The sequence below is a fragment of the Capra hircus genome, chromosome 24, assembly GCF_001704415.2.
Source record: "Capra hircus breed San Clemente chromosome 24, ASM170441v1, whole genome shotgun sequence".
NCBI lineage: Eukaryota > Metazoa > Chordata > Mammalia > Artiodactyla > Bovidae > Capra > Capra hircus.
Window position 1 is genome coordinate 25,083,293 of NC_030831.1, and position 21,138 is coordinate 25,104,430.

Here is a 21,138-nt window from a genome sequence, read left to right on the forward strand (position 1 = left end):
CTGCTTCTAACTTCTCTTCTTTTCACAGCTATTTGTAAGGCCTCCTCAGACAGCCATTTTGCTTTTCTGCATTTCTTTTCCATGGGGATGGTCTTGATCCCTGTCTCCTGTACAGTGTCACGAACCTCCGTCCATAGTTCATCAGGCACTCGCTATGTATCAGATCTAAGCCTTTAAATCTATTTCTCACTTCCACTGTATAATCATAAGGGATTTGATTTAGGTCATACCTGAATGGTCTAGTGGTTTTCCCTACTTTCTTCAATTTCAGTCTGAATTTGGCAATAAGGAGTTCATGATCTGAGCCATAGTCAGCTCCCAGTCTTGTTTTGCTGACTGTATAGGGCTTCTCCATCTTTGGCTGCAAAGAATATAGTCAGCCTGATTTCGGTGTTGATCATCTGGTGATGTCCATCTGTAGTGTCTTCTCTTGTGTTGTTGGAAGAGGGTGTTTGCTATGACCAGTGCATTCTCTTGGCAAAACTCTATTAGCCTTTGCCCTGCTTCATTCTGTATTCCAAGGCCAAATTTGCCTGTTACTCCAGGTATCTCTTGACTTCCCACTTTTGCATTCCAGTCCCCTATAAAGAAAAGGACATCTTTTGGGGGTGTCATTTCTAAAAGGTCTTGTGGGTCTTCATAGAACCATTCAACTTCAGCTTCTTCAGCGTTCCTGGTTGGGGCATAGGCTTGGATTACCATGATATTGAATGGTTTGCCTTGGAAACGGACAGAGATTAGTCTGTCGTTTTTGAGATTGCATCCAAGTACTGCATTTCAGGCTCTTTTGTTGACTATGATGGCTACTCCATTTCTTCTAAGGGATTCTTGCCCGCAGTAGTAGATATAATGGTCATCTGAGTTAAATTCACCCATTCCAGTCCATTTTAGTTCACTGATTCCTAGAATGTTAATGTTCACTCTTGCCATCTCCTGTTTGACCACTTCCAATTTGCCTTGATTCATGGACCAAACATTCCAGGTTCCTATGCAATATTGCTCTTTACAGCATCGGACCTTGTTTCTATCACCAGTCACATCCATAACTGAGTATTGTTTTTGCTTTGGCTCCATCCCTTCATTCTTTCTGGAGTTATTTCTCCACTGATCTCCAGTAGCATATTGGGCACCTACCGACCTGGGGAGTTCCCCTTGCAGTATCGTATCATTTTGCCTTTTCATGCTGTTCATGGGGTTCTCAAGGCAAGAATACTGAAGTGGTTTGCCATTCCCTTCTCCAGTGGATGTGAACCGTGAACTTCCAGATGTTCAAGCTGGTTTTAGAAAAGGCAGAGGAACCAGAGATCAAATTGCCAACATCTGCTGGATCATGGAAACAGCAAGAGAGTTCCAGAAAAACATCTATTTCTGCTTTATTAACTATGCCAAAGCCTTTGACTGTGTGGATCATAATAAACTGTGGAAAATTCTGAAAGAGATGGGAATACCAGACCACCTGACCTGCCTCTTGAGAAACCTATATGCAGGTCAGGAAGCAACAGTTAGAACTGGACATGGAACAACAGACTGGTTCCAAATAGGAAAAGGAATATGTCAAGGCTGTATATTGTCACCCTGCTTATTTAACTTCTATGCAGAGTACATCATGAGAAACACTGGGCTGGAAGAAGCACAAGCTGAAATCAAGATTGCTGGGAGAAATATCAATGTCCTCAGATATGCAGATGACACTACCCTTATGGCAGAAAGTGAAGAGGAACTATAAAAAGCCTGTTGATGAAATTGAAAGAGGAGAGTGAAAAAGTTGGCTTAAAGCTCAACATTCAGAAAATGAAGATCATGGCATGTGGTCCCATCACTTCATGGGAAATAGATGTGGAAACAGTGTCAGACTTTATTTTTGGGGGCTCCAAAATCACTGCAAATGGTGATTGCAGCCATGAAATTAAAAGACACTCCTTGGAAGGAAAGTTATGACCAACCTAGATAGCATATTGAAAATCAGAGACATTACTTTGCCAGCAAATGTCCTTCTAGTCAAGACAGTGGTTTTTCCATTGGTCATGTATGGATGTGAGAGTTGAACTGTGAAGAAAGCTGAGCGCTGCAGAATTGATGCTTTTGAACTGTGGACTCTTGAGAGTCCCTTGGACTGCAAGGAGATTTAACCAGTCCATTCTAAAGGAGATCAGTCCCGGGTGGTGTTTGGAAGGACTGATGCTAAAGCTGAAACTCCAATACTTTGGCCACCTCATGCGAAGAGCTGACTCATTGGAAAAGACCCTGAAGCTGGGAGGGATTGGGAGCAGGAGGAAAAGGGGATGACAGAGGATGAGATGGCTGGATGGCATCACCGCCTCGATGGACATGAGTTTGAGTAAACCCTAGGAGTTGGTGATGGGCATGGAGGCCTAGCGTGCTGTGATTCATGTGGTCGCAAAGAGTCGGCCATGAGTGAGTGACTGAACTGAATAATTAGTGATGTTGAGCATTCTTTCTTGTGTCTGTTGTCCATCTATATGTCTTCTTCGGAGAAATGTCTATTTTGATATGCCCATTTTTTAATTGGGTTGTTTTTTTGATATGGAACTAAGTGAGCTGTTTGTATATTTTGTAAGTTAATCCCTTGTTAGTCACATTGTGAATATTTTCTCTCATTCTGTAAGTTGTCTTTTCATTTTCTTTCTGGCTTCCTTTGCTGTGTAAAAGTTCTTAAGTTTGATTAGGTTCCATCTGTTTATTTTTGCTTTTATTTCCATTAGTGTAGGAAGCAGATCCAAAAAAATATTGCTCTAACTTATATCAAAAAGGATTCTGCCAATGTTTTCTTTTCCTCTAAGAGTTTGAGAGTTACATTGTCTTACAATTAGGTCTCTAATCCATTTTAGTTCATTTTTGTATATGATGTTGAAGAATGTTTTAATTTTATTCCTTCACATAGAACTGGCCAGTTTTCCCAGAAACACTTGCTATAGAGACTGTGTTTTCTCTATTTTGTATTCTTGCTTCCTTTGTTGTAGATTAATTAACCATAAGTGTGTGGGTTTATTTCTAGGCTTTCTGTTCGGTTCTGTTGGTTTATGTGTCTGTTTTTGTACCAGTACAGTACTAAAACATGTAAAATTTGAAAGGAGATTATTAAGCATTTAATCTCAAGTACTGTTTCAACAGAGAGATAAACTTAGAGATAAATTTTTTATTTTTGGTAGTTATATTGTAGTGATTAAGAACATAAGCTTTGGGCAAATTCCCTGGCAATCCAGCGGTTGGGACTTTATGCTTTCACACACAAAAGCCTGGGTTCCACTCCTGTTTTAAGGAACTAGGGTCCCACAAGCCATGGTGTAGCCAAGAGAAAAAAAAAGAGCATAAGCTTTGGAATCTGACCTAGGCTTGAATCTGCAGCTTTCTGCTCATTAAATCTGTGCGCTTAGACTATACATTTCTGTTTTAAAAAATGACTTTATTTATGTATTTATCACGTCTGAGCTGGGTCTTCGATACTGCATGGGCTTTCCTCTAGTTGCAGAGAGCTGGGGCTCCTCTCCAGCTGCGGGGTGCAGGCTTCTCCTTGCGGTGGCTTCTGTTGTGTGGAGCATGGGGTCCAGGCCAGGCGGACTTCAGTAGTTGCAGCACGAAGGTGCAGTCGTTGTGGCTCCCCAGGTTCTAGGGACCAGGCTCAGTAGTTGTGGCTCATGGGTTCAGTTGCTCTGAGGCATGTGGGATCTTCCCAGGTCAGCGATTGAACCCATGTCTTCCATGCAATGGCAGGTGGATTCTTTACCACTGAGCCACCAGGGAAACCCCTATGCTTAACATTCTGAACCTTCATTTTTCTTGTCTGTAAATAAGGAACAATATCTGCCTCATAATGTTATTCTATTACATTGAAATAATATATAAAACATTTAATTAGATGTGCTCAGTATATTGTTGGCACTCAGTATGTGTTTATTATATTATTGTTGAAATACCACTAAGATAGAATGAGGTATTTGACAATCTCTTTGCAGATAAATGGGAAACATTTTTATGGAATCCTGTGTATAGTTGTCAACTTGGCATGGGATGCCTTTTTTTAAATTGCTGATTCAAAAGTGGACTTTATCTCATCTTGGGATGAACTATCAACTTCTCCATTAGTGAACTTATAACTAATGAAATTGTGTTGCAGAGAATGGAGTAAGCAGATGCTGATTCTGAGTTTCTTATATAAAATTTGTTTTCCAGGAGAATGCATAGAAGGGCTGCGGGAAAATGACTACCTTCTGATTCACTCGTGCCGTCAGTGGACCACCATCACTGCCCATAGCTTGGAGGAGGGCCACTATGTCATTGGGCCAAAGATAGAGATTCCGGTACATTATGCAGGTAAAGCTCTTCTCAAGGGACAGGGCCAAGGAAGGGTACTTGAATATGCTAATTTTCTCCTCTACGGTGAGAAAATAGAGTTATCTATAAACTAGAGGATATAAAGACTTGGACAAAGAAGAACAAAACACTTTGGTTACCAGATTCATTTTGTCATGGGAATTTCTAATTAATGCATGTACTTAAGCATGAATTCTTTTTTTCTTTTTCTTTAATGGTCTTGTGCATTTTTTAAACTTTTTATTTTGTACTGGAGTATAGCCAGTTAACAATGTTGTGAAAGTTTCAGGTGGACTGCAAAGGGACTCCGCCATACATGTACATGTATGCATTCTCCCCCAGACTCCCCTCCTCTCCAGGCTGCCACATAACATTGAGCAGAGTTCCCTGTTAAGCACAAATTCTTCTTAGATATTCATAAAATAAAAATGTTACAAAGATCTTCTTTGGAAAGGCAGTCCATATGTGTAGGCAGCCTCTGAGCACAAGGATCTCTGAATTAACCTGAGCACAATTTGTGAATGACTTTGATTTCATGGTTTTACAAGATACCATTGCATAAACAAGCATTATGGTCTGGTTTTAAAAGTATTGAAAAGTCAGATCCTGCACATGTCTTTCTGCAAAGGAGCATTTAGAACAGACAGCAGAGGTGACCTCACTGCTTTAGTTGAATCGATATTAGTTACTTTCCTGCCTCATTGGGAATTCCATTCAGTGTAACATGTTACTGTTGCATTTACTTAACTAATTTTTAACTAGTTTAGTTAATGTATTTGTTAACTAATTTTACTATTATTTAACTAATTCCTTTCCATGCCATTTAACTAATCTTTATTAAGGGCTTTCTAAGTACTAGCACTGTTCTAGGAATTGAGGATCCATCTAGTAGCTTGAATCCATTTTCAATAGTGGCAGTTTATACAAGCAGTTTTTAACAAGCATTTTATATATATATATATATATCCCCTATACTTCCTTCTGTTCCTCATAGTTCATTATGTGAAGGCTCTTTTTCTTTTTCTCTACTGTCATTAATGTTTCAAAAGTCTGTAGCAGGACGCCCTAGACCTCTGTCATGTTTTTGAGCGAAACCTCTGCATTGCCCAGAGAGTTGTCTGTCTGGAACAGGGGCTTCACTGTATTCCCGCTGCCTAGAACAGCAGTAATTGGTATGTGCTCAGTAAATTTTTATGGGATGTAAGAATGGTTTGGTCCCCCTCTTATTTCTAGGAGTCTTCATTGCTGGATATGACCTAGGAGTCACTAAACTTCTCGAAATGCTATTACAGAAAGAATTTTAAGAAAAGATTTCTGTTGCCTGAAACCCTGTCCTAGAATTCTCTTTCCCAGCCATAGGAGTAGCCTTCATAGAAAAAGGAGGAACATACAGCTACAGAAAGTGTTAAGAGTGAGCTTGGGAGCCAGGCAGAGGGACAGAGAATGAGCGAGAGCCTCCACCTGCCTGGCCTCTCCTGCCAGTGGTCACACGACAGGTGAGTTCCATGCTCGTTTTAGCCGAGCCAAAATGATGGCTCCTGTAGTTCGAGGAAAACCAAGAAGGAAGATGTAAGGTTGTGATTCAGATGAATAAATTTACCTAATTGGTTGTGTTCTTTTAATAGACTGGCTTTTAGTCTTTCCCCCAAACCCTTGTGAAGAGCTCTGTGGCATTGCTTGTCCCAAACGAATGTTGTCATTTGATCAGATGTGCAGATTTCTTTAGAGACCCCATACACCACCAGTCTCTCTAACTTACTGCTCAGAGCTCTCATGCTCTGATTCTAGTCCACTTCTCCAGACCTAGCTTTTCCACTCTGAAGAGCGGGCCTTCCCCTCTGGCTAGCTTAGTCACTGGCTAGCTGTCCACTGTCCGGGACACTCTGAGTGCTTTTCCGTGTAACCATTCCCCGGCCGGAGTTGCCTTCCTCAGCCGTGCTTCCATCACAGCCTGTCGTTTCATCAGGAGGCTGCTGGCTCCCCCGACGCGTCCCCATGTTGTCTCCTGATGTGCTTACCTTGTATCGCGTGCATTTGGTTTCACTGCATTACCTTTTCCTTGTGCTTAGTCACCCAGTCATGTCTACTCTTTGTGACCCCATGGACTGCAGCCCACTTGGCTTCTCTGTCCATCGGATTCTCCAGGCAAGAATACGGGTGTGGGTTGCCATTTCCTCCTCCAGGGGATCTTCCTGACCCAGGAATCGAACCCATGTCTCTGGTGTCTCCTGCTTTGCAAGCGGATTCTCTACCTGCTGAGCCATTGCCTGCACCCATACTTGCCAGTTGGACTGTACACTCCTTAACAAGTGAGACTAATTCAAAAAGCCTTTATGAGTCCTTTGGATCTGTACACAAAAGATACAATTCTTCATGGCTGTGGATGTTCCATCCAGGGATCTCAAACTTGGCTACATATCTGGGAATCACCTGGGAAGCTTTAAAAATGACTGATGCCCAGTTCCCACTTCCAAGATTCTGATTTAATTGGCTTTGAGTGTGGGCTGAGCATCAGGGTTTTAATAGCTCCTCTTGTTATTCAGCCAAGGTTGGAAATCCTTTGTTCTGGAGTGGGCATTCACTGTGTCAGATGATGAGATTTCCCCAAACACCTGCAAATACTTGCAAATGTTTTATTGTTCTAAATATATATATATATTTTTTAACATTCATCTTCCATTGGGATAAAAGATGGTATGTCAACAGCTTACTCTTTATCTGCAAGAAAAGTGATAGTCCACTTAATTGGGAACCCCAGGCAGTATATTGCAAATGATACTTTTTCATTTTTAAAGTAAAGTTGAGGTGCCCAGGCTAAAAGGAAACATGAGCACTAAGATTGCACCACTTTACATGAAAAGAAAGAAAACAAAGGAAGAAAAATTTGAAATGGGACTATCTTAGTTCAAGTTGCTGTAACAAAATTCCATAGACTGGATGGATTGTAAACAAAAGAAATTTATTTCTTGAGAAGTCCAAGATCAAAGTGCCAGCACATCTGATGTCTGGTGAGAGCCCACTTTCTGGTTCTCGGATGGTTATTTTCTTGCTGGGTCCTGATATGGTAGAGAGAGAGAAAAAAAAAAAAGACCTCGAAAGTGAGAGAGAACAATCAGCTTTCCCACGTCTATTCTTAGAAGGGCACTAATCTCATTCATGAAGGCTCCACCCTCAGGACTAATTGCCCTCCAAAGAACCCACCTCCAAATTCCATCACATTGGGGATTTAAGCCTTCAGCATCTGACTTTGGGAGGATGTAAACATTCAGTCCATAGCAAGGAACCAGTGTTTTATGAGACTTGATAAAATCATTTCAAAGAACATCCTCAGGTATATTTTATTTCAAAGGATTTATGACCAACTTCAGCCTTTGGAAGAAAGAGAGCATAAAGTAAATAGTGGAGGCTAAAAATACCATTTATGTCTCTGGTTTACTAGTGTTCTAATTTTAGTTATTAGAAGAAACACTTATTCATGCATATTTCACTAATTTGTTATAACTTCATTTACATTGCGAGTCATCACTCATTCTTTGAGAAAAATTAATTAATAAATACATTTGATGTAGGAATAAAATCTGCCAGCTTTGTAATCAGCCTAGTTGGATTGCTGATTGTGCCACTTACTATGTGTATTTGGGCAAGTTACTCCACCTCTCTGGATCTAAATTTCCTCATCTGTAAAGTGGAGACAATGAGTGCCTTTCTCTTTGGGTGGTTGTGACGATTAAAAGAGGTGATGCCAGTTAAGCACCTTTCTGAGTGCTTGCTTGTATAGTCACTCAGTCGAGTCTGACTCTTTGCAACCCCATGGCCTGTAGCCCTCCAGGCTCCCTAGTCCATAGGATTCTCCCAGGCAAGAATACTGGAGTGGGTTGCCATTTCCTTCTTCAGGTGGTCTTCCCAACTCAGTAATCATACCCCAGTCTCCTGCATTGCAGGCAGATTCTTTACCACTGAGTGAAGTGGGAAATGCTTACTATTAATACTTACCAAGTGCTCCATGGTGTTAATGGTGGTGATTATCGTTTCGATAGCACAGTGTTTCTGAAGATTTAACTCTTGGTTTTGAAGTACAGATTACAAGTTGAATTACTTTTCTGCTCATTAAAGCAGATTGACACCCCTCAGAGTTGTTTTGGCTACTGTTTTGTTATTGTTTTAAACTTCTTATTTTGAGGCTGCAATAGTATGATAGATTCCTTTATATTATTTACCCATTTTTGACCATCATTTTGCCATGTTTGTTGTATTCTTTTCCATCTCTTTCTCTACATGTGTGCACACTCCCACACACACCCATATTATTTATTTATTTACCCCAAATCTTCGGAGCAGACCACACACATCCCTCTTGTACTTCATTATGTGGTTCCTAAAAGCAAGGATATCCTCGTATGTGACCACAGTACTGTCAGCAAATTCAGGGTGTTTAATACTTTGATTTAATCTGCAGCGCATGTTCCGGTTTTGTCATTTGTCCCAGTAATATTTTTTTCCCTCCAGGACAGCCTCTAGTCTGAGACCACTTACTGTTTTTTCTTATCATGTCCCTTTAGTCTCCTTTAATCTGGGACCGTTCCTCAGCCTTTCTCATGTTCCTTGACAATCTAGAAGCATGTGGGCAAGTTGCTTTTTAGAATAACCCTCACTTTGGGTTCCACAGGCTCTTCATGATTAGATTGAAATTATGCACTTTGGGCTGATTGTGTCTTCCTGGGTGAAATCACATCTGGAGACACGGGTGTCCCTCTATCCCTTATTGGTGACCTTGATTTTGATCACTCGGTTAAGACATCTGATTTCTCTGCTGTATAATTAGCATGTGCTTTGTGTTACTGGGAAGTTTGAAAGAAGATTCTTTGAGATTCTATGGGTATCCTGTTCCTTCTCTAACTCCCTGCCCCCTTTTATTGAACAGCTGTTGATGATACCTGTCTGATTCAATTGGTACTTTGAAGGTGGTAAAATAGTGCATTTCTAACTTAACTCCATCATTCCTTCTTCTGTGTGTTGTCATTCTGCTGTAAGGAAGAGCTGTTCCTCTCTCCCACTGTGCCTTTACTTACCTGTTATTATCAGCATGGAGTTACAGATTCTTACTCCATGCAGGGGATCAAAATATCTCCCTGTCCTTGTTTATTTTGATGCTCGACTTGTCCATATGTTGCCATTTGGGTACAAGCTGGCCCATCCATCTTTATGACTTGCCCGCTTTGTCCTTATTTTCTGGTATAGGTGGCAGCTGTTTTTCTCCTTCTCAGTGTACCATTTCCATCAGGGCCACTGCACTGTCCTGTCCCAGGCAACACCCCTTACTTTGTGGTCTCTCTAAATGGTGTCCCTTGGAGTTGTGCAGTACACAGCCTAGGCAGCCATACACAGCTCTCTATTCACATATTTTCCAAAAAATAGCAAAACTCAGCATTTCTAGAAAAATCACAATCCCGAGTGCCTTTCCCATGTTTTTAATCAGATTTTCATGAAATTCTTCATGTGAAAAGAAATACTGTCATAAAATTTTCAGAGAAGAGAAATACGACTTGAAGTTCTTATCAGAATTACACTCTCACGTGGTGGTGATAAGAATCACCTTACTCTGAATTCTGAAATTATTAGATGTGCTTTGAGAAAAAAAAAATAAATAAAGACATCCCTCTTTCTGACAAAGTACATTTTTTATTTGGAATAAAGAGAATTTTCTTGGTTTAACAAACAGTTGATTCCGAGAGAGAAAATGTGTTTAGTCAGCATCATGTATTTTGCTAAAGCAGAGAAACCACTCAAGAAAAATTGGCATAGGGTTTAGAAATGTGATGGCCACTTTCACACACGTTTTAGTCAAAAGGCATCACAGATCAATTTTATCCAAGCTCTAACTCCTTGTTGCTACCGAAAGGGCAAAGATTTCCTAAGGAATGTACAACGGGGAATTCGGAATTTTTCTGCATCCTCAGACCATCTAAACTCCTGCCTGGCCTACTCCACTGCTAACTCACCCTGAACATCTCCTACCTCCCCAGTTTATCTTGACTTGTTAAACAACAACAACAAAACAAAACCAAATTCTTTTTAAAAATTAGAAAAAGGAACCTAGTGCAACTTAATTATAGCCAATAGTTTGTAAAGATGAATGATCTCCCTTTAACAGTTCAGATTTCTCTTCGTCAAATTCCTTTTGTCTCTACAGTTCAGAGCGATCGGTCAAGCTCACTCAACATTGCTTACACTAAAGCAAGTGTCTTGGGTTTAGGCTGAACCTTCCTAGGGCGTTAGCCCTGATTTGGTATTCACAATTTGACATTTTGTCTGGTAAAACTAATGTAAACTTCAGACTCCACAAAAAGCTGGATATGCTGTTGCCTCTGGAATTTGCCCTTTTAAGCTCCAAGTTTCCAACTTATAAAATGGAAATTTTCCTTAGAAAATACCGTGAACATTCTCTGAGCTCTAATTTGCGTTATTGACTCAACAGCTTCCCTACCTCAAGATGAGTAGTAAATAATGTTACCTCCTCATTCTCACCTCTCTCCTGAAAACTAACCAGAAAGAGCTGTCTGGGGACAGAGCTCTGAGAAGTCAGATGAATGAGAATGAGAGGTGTCTATGTACCCATGGCCCACCACTTGGGGAAATAGTGGGATTCTGCCTGGGTTTATGAAAATGCACATCATTCAGTGGCATGCTTGGTGTCTTCACCAAACAGACTGCCACTTGAACATAAGCATCTGAGATAAACCCCAGCCACATTTGGCTTCTATTTTTAAATTCTCAGCCTTCTGCAAATCCAGTGACTCTTTAATAAGCTAAAATAATCTCAGTACTTCCCTCCTCCAGTCAATCCTAAAGGAAATCAGCCCTGAATATTTGCTGCTGAAGCTGAAACTCCAGTGCTTGGCCATCTGATACAAAGCGCCAGCTCATTGGAAAAGACCCTGATCCTGGGAAAGATTGAAGGCAGGAGGAGAAGGGGGTGACAGAGGACGAGATGGTTAGATGACATCACCGACTCCATGGACATGAATTTGAGTAAACTGCAGGAGATAGTAAAGGGCTGGGGAGCCTGGCATGCTGCGGTTCAGGGGGTCGCAAAGAGTCAGACACAGCTTAGCGACTGAACATCAACAACAGCTTCCCTCCTAGCTACAGTATGTACACAAATAAGTAACAGTGGAACCCAAGGTTAGTTAGAATTGCTTATGAAATCTGCAAGGCCCTTAGCAAGCACCTGCATTTATATCAGCAGTACCTGTTTTTAAAAATGTAGGATGTGCAGTGTCTGTCTCTCAGGCAAAATTATAGTAATGTGATATCTAACATAACCTTGAATTGTAATCACTGAACAAAAGAAAATGTTGAAACAAGCTAATTTTATTCTCCTGGGTTGTGAGTTTAATTAGTGTGAATCGTCCATTTATAAAAGTAACTACTTGTTTAGAGCAGTATGTGTACTTTCTCTGTTACATGGTGTAAAGCTTATGTGATAAAATGGAAAGTAACCAGTCTGTCTTTTAAAAAGTCCTCAGTACAAATATTGGGCTTCCCAGGTGCATCAGTGGTAAAGAATCCACCTGCCAGTGCAGGAGACTTGGGTTCGATCCCTTAGTCAGAAGATTCCCTGGAGAAGGAAACGGCAATCTTGCTTGGGAAGTCCCGTGGACAGAGAAGCCTGGTGGGCTATACTCCAATGGTTTGCCAAAAAAAAAAAAAAAAAAGAGTCAAAGATGACTTAATGACTAAATAATAACAGTACATGGCAAGCAATATTATCCTAACCAGTTTTGCCAGTACCAGTAATAAATATTAGCTAAGAAATAACCCTTTTTCATAATTGAATCTTTAGGTCACAGTTAACAATAACTTAATTTTATTCACTGCCTGCTCTTCTCTAGTTGCTTCCCTGGTGGCTCAGACAGTAAAGAATCTGCCTGCAATGGAAAAGACCTGGGTTTGATCACTGGGTTGGGAAGATCCCCTGGAGGAGGGCATGATAACCCACTCCAGTATTCTTGCCTGGAGAATCCCCATAGACAGAGGAGCCTGGCGGGCTTCAGGCCACGGGGTCTCAAAGAGTCGAACACAACTGAGCAACTAAGCACATATTCTCTTGTTGGAATTCCCTGGTGGCTCAGCAGTAAAGAATCTGCCTACAGTGCAGGAGACACAGGAGATGTGGGTTCAGTCCCTGGGTTGGGAAGATCCCCTGGAGGAGGGCAATGGCAACCCGCTCCAGTATTCTTACACTGAAAATCCCGTGGACAGAGGAGCCTGGTGAGTTGTGGCCGATGCGGTCACAAAGAGTCAGACACGACTGAAGCAACTAACCACACACACACATTACATTCTTTGCTTGTATGTCTTCATATAACTTTCACAACAAACCCACGAGACGGGTTCTATTTTCTGTATTTGTGCACCAGTGAGAACTGAAGTTTAAAGACATTAAGGATCTTGTAATATTACCCAGCTAATGGGTGTGATTGGAACTCAGGACTTGCAGCTCCACAACCTGTTTCCCTCACCGCAGTTCCTCTTGAATGTGCTAGAAGGCACTTCCACACGGAAGTCATCCTGACCATCACAGAGAAGAGAGATCTGTTAGAATTTGCTGGTAAATTTAGTAAAGCTTCTGCTCTTCTCTCCTTTCACCCAGCTCCCCACGTGTATTCTGACTCTAGGGAAAAACTAAGGAAACGTATATTTATCTTGACCTTTTCTAGATTTATAAGTCATCTGCATACAGGTGATGTTCTCATCTCTCAAGTAAATTACAGAAAGTGGCAAAGACAGAAGAGCTGCATGGAGAGCCCTGGGCCGGGGAGGGGATGGAGGGAACCTGGGGGGCTTCCTACCCTACCTGGAGGCCCAGGGAGAGGGTCTTTTAAGTGTGACTGAGGACATTGGTGGTCTTCTAATGGACATTCTCAGTGAATAAATGGGAGAAAAATCAGACTTCACAAGGGGGTTAAAAATGAGTGGAAGGTGAGACAGCAGGCATGGATAACTATGTTTGTCACAGTATGTTAAAAAAAAAAGCTGAGGGAGAGGACATAGGAGTGAAAGGCTTCTAATCTTTTTTTTTTTTTTTTAAACAATAACAGTTGGAAGCATCTTTCTTGGTTGGAGGATTACTCAAGAGAGGATAAAGGGGGAAACTAATATAATAGCCCAGTGTCTAGGAAGTTGTCTCTGCCGATGTTTCCACTTCTTTATGATGTAGTTGGCGTAGCTACTGTAACATAATGTTTGTGGTCAGAGGTCGGATGAATTGTTTCTTTCACACTTGGGTGTCGCCCAGATGTTTTAACTCAAAACAAAGAACTTAATGTAAGCATCAACCTTTGATAGAAGAATGACTTGAGGATTGTTGTCAGCCTTTGGTATAGCTTTCTAGTTTTACTTCTGAACACTTAAGAATAATAACCCAAGTAAACTAGAATGTGAGTGGTTTTCATCCTGAGATGACATTTGGGAATTATCTTGATTTTGTGTTAGGTGTGATTCTCATGTTACAGTTTTGAAGGAAAACATCCTTATTTGTTAGAGACACACTGAATTATTTAGGGGAGGGGAATATGATTTTCATGTATAATATACTTCAAAATCAAACATCAACAGAGATGAATATTGGACAGGCTGTTAAAGTTCTTTAGTCTAGGTAAAGCGTAGATGGTATTCATTTTTTGTATGTTTCAAAATTTTTTGTAATAAAAAGGGGAAAAGGACTCCCTGACAACAACCAGCAGCAAAGTGAATTTTTGTGTCCAACTTTTCAGTGGTATTCGTAACAAAACCATTCCTACCTCAGTCCTTGAACCCTACTTACAGCCTTAAGTAGTTTCTGGAGGGGTGAAAGTTCACCTTTCCCTGGGTTGTTCTGTTCCAGGGTCAAGTGTAGAAACAGCCCAGTGCGAGGTGAACCAGAGAGAAATGATTCTCTTTTCACGTGGTGGAACCATCCCCAGCCTCCTTTGGGGGCTTGATTGCTCCCAGTCCATCGGCTTCTAGGGCTTGACCGAGTTGGTGGTGGTAATTTAAGTATAGAGGAGAGGGGGTGGGTGAGTGTGTGTGTGTGTGAGTGAGATTTGAGAAGAAAGGAAATTCTTTTGCATTAGTTTCTCCTTAAAATCAGAGCTCTATGGGAGAAATGGAAAGGGGGCATATGAGTAAATACGGGGCAGAGTCAGTGTCACAGTGTGTGGCTTTTCTTGATCTATAAACATCGGTAAAAAACTTTCATAAAATATGAGAATCCCTCGATTGCTGTTTTCACTTTTCAGCCTGTTTACTCTCATAATCCTTGAAAATCACATTCTGAATCTACACACAGAAAATCTAAGCTCTGAAATGTAAAACAAACAGAGTATGCAAACAGGGATGGTGTTTAGAGTTCAAAACTCCAGGTTGCTGTTTTCTCTCTTTTCTTCCCCCCGCTCCCCAGCTTATATGTCAGTCCCGAATGGAAAGTTAGTACTTGAAAGAAGATTACTCCAGCTCGAGTCTGGTTTAACCTATGAGATGATGTGATTAACATCAGGTGGAAAGTTTGAACAAGCTGCCTGTAACCACGCTGTTAATGGGGTGTTTATAACATGGGTGGGGATGGGTTCGTCTCACTTCGTAATTTGATTTCCATGTTGGATTTGTACCTCCGAGAGGTGGCGTGACCTTTTCAAAGGTTCCCTTTCAGCTTTAAAGAATTGCTTTGAGGTTTTGTTGTTGTTGTTGTTGTTGTTGTTTTTCTTTGCGGAAAACAGGCTTCATATGTTCCAAAACTGATGCAGTGCTGGTAAAGCTTCATGAAGTCACTTTGCTCCGCAACCCACTCCAGTACTCTTGCCTGGAAAATCCATGGATGGAGGAGCCTGGTGGGCTGCAGTCCAAGGGGTCGCTAAGAGTCGGACACGACTGAGTGACTTCACTTTCACCTCTTACTTTCCTGCATTGGAGAAGGAAATGGCAACCCACTCCAGTGTTCTTGCCTGGAGAATCCCAGGGATGGGGGAAGCCTGGTGGACTGCCGTCTATGGGGTGGCACAGAGTCGGACACGACTGAAGCGACTTAGCAGCAGCAGCACTTACCTTTATGACTCACCCTCCAGGACAGTCGTGTGCTGGCCTTCTGTTAAAGCTCTTACCCAACTGGGGAGTTATCAGGTGCGCTATCCACAGTGAAATGACAGACCACGTGTACCGTGTGAGCCTTTCTGACATTTAGGGCAAGAAGGAGATGATTCAGACACTCACATGTGCTTTTTTCCCAGAAGGTGTACCTCAGCAAGGTCTTCAACCTGTTAGGACTGGTTTACAGAACATCATGGGGTTTTGTCCCTAAGAGTGAGTCAAGCCAATGAGTGAGCGTGAGACAAACAAGAAACACAGAGCTCTTATCTTCTACACGTGAAAAATTGTTGTAGGTAAATGAGATGCCATGGGCACATCAGTGTTTGAAATATTCCGTCTCCCCTCATGTCTTTTGCATCACGTGAGCTTAATATTCAGTGGCCGTTGCATCTTTCTGTACAGTCCTTCACAGCATTTTCATCACCTCAGCATTCTTTATTTTTCTTTTTAAATTTTGTTTTGTCTGCGTGGCGCACTTTGTTGCAGTGTGCAGGCTCAGTAGTTGCAAGGCTCTGGCTTAGTTGCTCTGCAGCGTGCAGGGTCTTAGTTACCTGACCAGGGATCAAACCCACGTCCCCCGCATTGAAGGGTTGATTCGAAACCACTGGACCACGGGGAAGTCCCTCAGCTTTCTTACTTGTAGTAGTGAGGCCAGTCACCCAGAGAGGGAAGTTTCAGTCCCTTGTCCACCTCATGCCTTTTTCTCTTTGCTCCTCAAAGTAATTGTGTGCCAAGTCTTGGTTTGTTTTTTTGTTGCTGTTGTTGTTGGCTTTTTGGTTTTTTGTTTTGTTTTTTTTTGTGTGCTGTGCTGGGTCTTCATTACAGCACACTGGACTTCTTTAGTGGTGGCATGTGGACCTACTTGTGGCATGAGAGATCGAGTTCCCTGACCAGGGACTGAACCCAGGGCCCCCTGCATTAGGGGCTCAGAGTCTTAGCCACTGGACCACCAGGGAAGTCCCCTGGCCAAGTCTTGGTGGACACCACCTCCACAGCCCCTGCCAAAGCTGCTCCCCTTTTCCAGCCTGCTCTCACTGGGTCCCTGAAGACCCTCATGCCTCCTCCCTGCCCCCATCAGTCAGATTATTCTTTCTCAACTGCTGCTGTTATTTCGCCACTGACCAGGTAAGTACAGACTCTCTTCTAACCAGGGTCAGAATAGACTCAACTGAGAGCGCTGGTCTCTGATCCACACCTTGCCAGGCACCAGCCACAATGGCCTGTTTGGTGTTCCCCAAATGGGCTGCACCCGCCTGTCGCACTCTATGCTGATCCTAGTCCTTGGATGGCTCACACTTCAGCCACCCCCAGCTTGTGAGCATCTCCCTCACACACCACCTCCCTCAAGAAGCTTTTCCCAGTTTTCCACACCATATATACGGATAAGGTCCTTCCTGTGTGGAATCCTGTAGTAATTTGTGTCCAAGAGCATTTGTTTCATGACCTTATTCTCCCCGCTTCTAAAGGCTCCTTGAGGACAGTCCTGTCCCTCATAGAACCTGGCACAGGCTTGGCTGGTTTAAGGGCTCACTAAATATTTTTGACCGCGTGGAACTTGAGTCATCTTTAAAGAATGAGCTTTTTTTTTTTCCCAGTCGGTTTACAAAGATGCCTGAGATGCCCAGAGAACAGTCTGATTTCCTTTCCCCTTGAAGCAAGCAGGTGTGGCTCTGAGCCCTTCTGTGACAGTAAGAGGGATGATTGTGATGCTCTTGATGGAGGCACCAACTGTTGAATAAGGAGAGAGCAGTTCTGGTGGGGATGCGAGGCGAGGCCCTCCGGTGACCATTCCGGGAGAGGAGTCTTGACCGAGTGCCAGCTTGAGCAGAGCTGTGGGTTATGGACAGTGGTAAAGATAATTCAGGTGCTTTGTGGGTGAGAAGAGTGTTTGGAAAGGAAGGTTAGAAAGTCAGCTTGAACAGATTTGAAGAGATTTGAGTTCTAGGATGAATAACAGGAACAGTAGTCTTTGTGCCTTGGGGGCAACAGCCCTCATAGTCTGTCTTTCAGAGGCCACCTCCTCCTACGCTGATTCAGAATGGTTGCTGAGAAATAAGAGAAAGAGAATAGAAAGTTGTTTGAATAGCCTGATGAAAAGATAAAGAAGACCTGACCTAGGCTGGAGGAAGTGCTGATGAGGTAAAAGTTGATACCGAGTTGCAGGGGACAAGGAAAAAGAAAGATAATTCTTCTGAGTGTTTTGGGGGGTTTTTTTTGGTCCAGTTTTTAAGAAAGCAGATTTTTGTTTTCAACCTCCCAGGCATAGGCCTTTCTCATGCATGCTTTTTCCTAATGGCTTTCATTTGTTTCTACCATTTTCTTTTTTGCTAAAAACACTCTTGCCTCTTAAAATGTTGTCAACAAAATAAATTTCAGGTTCTTCCTAAAAATAAATAGAGTAGGAAAGTAAAGATTAAGATTTCTTTTGAAGTGCTTTTGTGATCTTTTGGGGACACTCAGGGCCTTCTAGTAGACGTTTCCCATCACCTCAGGTACAGGAGGTGCTAGTGATAACCTGTCTGCCAATGCAGGAAACGTAAGAGACATGGGTTCTTTCCCTGGCTTGGAAAGATCCCCCAGAGGAGGGCATGGCAACCCACTCCAGTATCCTTGCCTGGAGCATCCCGTGGACAGAGGAGCCTATCGGGCTACGGTCCATGGGATCGCAAAGAGTCGGACACGACTGAGATGACCTAGCACACACGCACTTAGACTTCCACATTGAGAAGAATGTGCTCATCCTTTTAGTTTTTGAGCCTGCCAGGTAGTCAGGGATAGGAGTTCCAATGAAAAACGTGTTTGATACAAGGCATCAGATGAAAGGAGGGGAAAAAAATCTATACAAAAATCTAAAGGTCTAAAAGATTGATACCACAAAGATTTAATAGTTTGGCTTATATCTGGCAGTTACTTATTTCCTCCATGCAGTAGGAATTCTTCGTTCTGTGTGTCAAAATCTAGGAAACTGAGTTGAGTGAAATAGTCTGGTCGTATGTTTCCATTGCTGTGATAAAGATCTTCCTCTGTGAAAGGGATTATGTGTTTCATAGGTTGATTTGTTAAGATCAAAACGTCTGCTATGGAATCTGTTATAATTCTTAATAACTGTTACTTCCTTTATTTAAGAAAAAGAGTGTGTGTTTTCTTTCTTTGCTTTAACATAGACCCAAGTGCTCACGGAGAAGGCAATGGCAACCCACTCTGTACTCTTGCCTGGAAAATCCCATGGACGGAGGAGCCTGGTAGGCTGCAGTCCACAGGGTCACTAGGAGTCGGACACGACGGAGCAACTTCACTTTCACTTTTCACTTTCATGCATTGGAGAACAAAATGGCAACCCACTCCAGTGTTCTTGCCTGGAGAATCTCAGGGATGGGGGAGGCTCGTGGGCTGCCGTCTATAGGGTTGCACAGAGTCGGACACGACTGAAGCGACTTAGAGCAGCAGCAGCAAGGTGCTCAACCAAGTTTGAGCAAGCAAGTTGCTCAACCAAGTTGCGAACTTCTACCCACCTCCCCTTCCCCAGGACATGTGGCAATACTGTGAGACACTTTTGGCTGTTGCAACAAGGGGAGGGGGACCTACTGTGACCTGGTGAGTAGAAACCAAGGATGCTGCTGATTATCCTGTAAGGCCCCGGAGGGCCTCCACTGCAGAGACGCCAGTGGTGCTGAGATGGAGAAAATCAGATAGCAATAATCATGTTGTTATTCTGTTCAGTTCAGTTGCTCAGTGGTGTCTGACTCTCTGCTACCCCATGGACTGCAGCACGCCAGGCTTCCCTGTCCATCACCAACTCCCGGAGTTTACTCACACTCATGTCCATCGAGTCAGTGATGCCATCCAACCATCTCATCCTCTGTCGTCCCCTTCTCTTCCTGCCTTCAATCTTTCCCAACATCAGGGTCTTTTCAAATGAGTCAGTTCTTTGCATCAGGTGGCCAAAGTATTAGAGCTTTAGCTTCAGCATCAGTCCTTCAATGAATATTCAGGACTGATTTCCCTTAGGATTGACTAGTTAGATCTCCTTGCTATCCAAGGGACTCTCAAGAGTCTTCTCCAGCACCACAGTTCAAAAGCATCAATTTTTCGGTGCTTAGCTTTCAACATAAAATAGAGAATTTTTCAGCATAAAATGAGAACTTTTGATAATACAGCATAAAATAAAAACTGATATAATAATATTTTATAACATTATATAATATATATAACTGTAATATAATAATAACATTATTATATCAGTTTTATTTTGTTTTGACAAAAATTCTGATTTTGCACAGCAGCTGCCAGGCAGACATGTCTTAGGAAAAAAAATGTCAGGGTTGATTTGTAAAACATAAGAAGTCGTTGCCCAGACTGAAAAAAAAGCATATGAAGCATTTTTTTTGCTGTTCTCAAATTTCTGAATGGACACTGCATTCTGCACACACTCCCTGCTCCTGACAGCAGCATGGGTGTCATGGCAGGAAAATTCAGGGCCCAGTGAAGGTTAAGACCCCTTTCAGTACAAAGATTTGTTTAGCCTCCAGGACTACCCTGGCCCCTTCCTTCTCCCTTTTTATTAAAAAAGAAAATGGTATATGTGTAAATGCCTGGAGTACACAAATTTTAAGAGAACTAAAACGACATGGTAAAACCTGGTCTCTCTACTTCAGACTGCAGGATGTATGTATGTATGTATGTATATAATATATGGTTCTTCAGATGTTGTTGAAATTATATGTTTTATCTGGGGAAGGGTCCAGATCAGCCCTGCCTCCTCCAAATAGAAGTGTAGCATCATTTCACTATTGATCATCATTTCTCTATTGTTATAGCTTCTTTCTCATTTTAACAAAGTTCAGGCAGCTGCATAGGGAATCCAAGTCTAGGGGCCGAAGCTGCGCTGAAGCAGTGCTGTTGCAGGTCTGGGGATCTTTCCAGACCCTGACTGAATAACTGGAAACACCTCCTGGACTCTGGGCAGTGGGTGCAGAGGGTGGACAGACAAGTGGAGTGGAAGCTCTGTGTGTGGGTGGTGGGGGGGGCCGTTCTTTATCATACAGACCTGTGATCTGTGATCTCATTTCATGGTAGAAACGAGCCCCTTCCCAGATGAAAACTCCAGGGCTCTGGGATCCTGGCCAAGGTCCTGCTGTCAGTAGGTGGAGACTGAAACCCAGAGCCGTCCAGCCATGAAGCCTGCCCGCCACCTGCCCCAGGGGCCAGGTCACAGACTTCTGACGGGCCTTCTGGGTTTGGGTTGCACCGTGTCAGCATAAGCTCACCTCCATGATATTTTTTATCTGTGTTTCAGAGATAACCCTTTGGTAGCAGGTGGGGACGGCCCTTGGTGACTAGCAAATTGCATAAGTAAGGTGGAACAGCCAGTATTACAGCCCATTGTTCCCGGGGCTGCTCCCCAGTCTATCCCGGCAGGTGGGTGAGTCTTAAAGAGACGGATACTATCTCAGGAATGAGACAGTGCTCTGACTGGCTATAATTATCCTCTCTGTTTTTCCATCTTCCTCTACCTGGAGCCCTCTCGTCAGCCAGGACACACAAGTACTGTCCTTCTGCTCGTCCAGCAGGAAAAGCTCACAACTTTGAGGGTGTATTATTCCTCCTCCCTCCCATGGGAGCGCCATGCAGAAAGGCCTCCTGTGTGTTCCCAGGGTGTAGAAGGGCTGGGGGCAAAAATCA

The 21,138-nt window shown here is 42.6% G+C and overlaps 1 protein-coding gene across 2 annotated transcripts in view; it reads left to right on the forward strand.

Annotated features, from left to right (window-relative positions):
- GAREM1 (GRB2 associated regulator of MAPK1 subtype 1) overlaps positions 1-21,138 on the forward strand; it is a 235,988-nt gene that overhangs the window by 76,442 nt on the left and 138,408 nt on the right. For both annotated transcript variants that reach the window (XM_018039594.1, XM_018039595.1), the window contains exon 2: positions 4,192-4,332. In XM_018039594.1, coding sequence (XP_017895083.1) covers positions 4,192-4,332 — 141 coding nt within the window. The remainder of the gene's footprint in view (positions 1-4,191; positions 4,333-21,138) is intronic.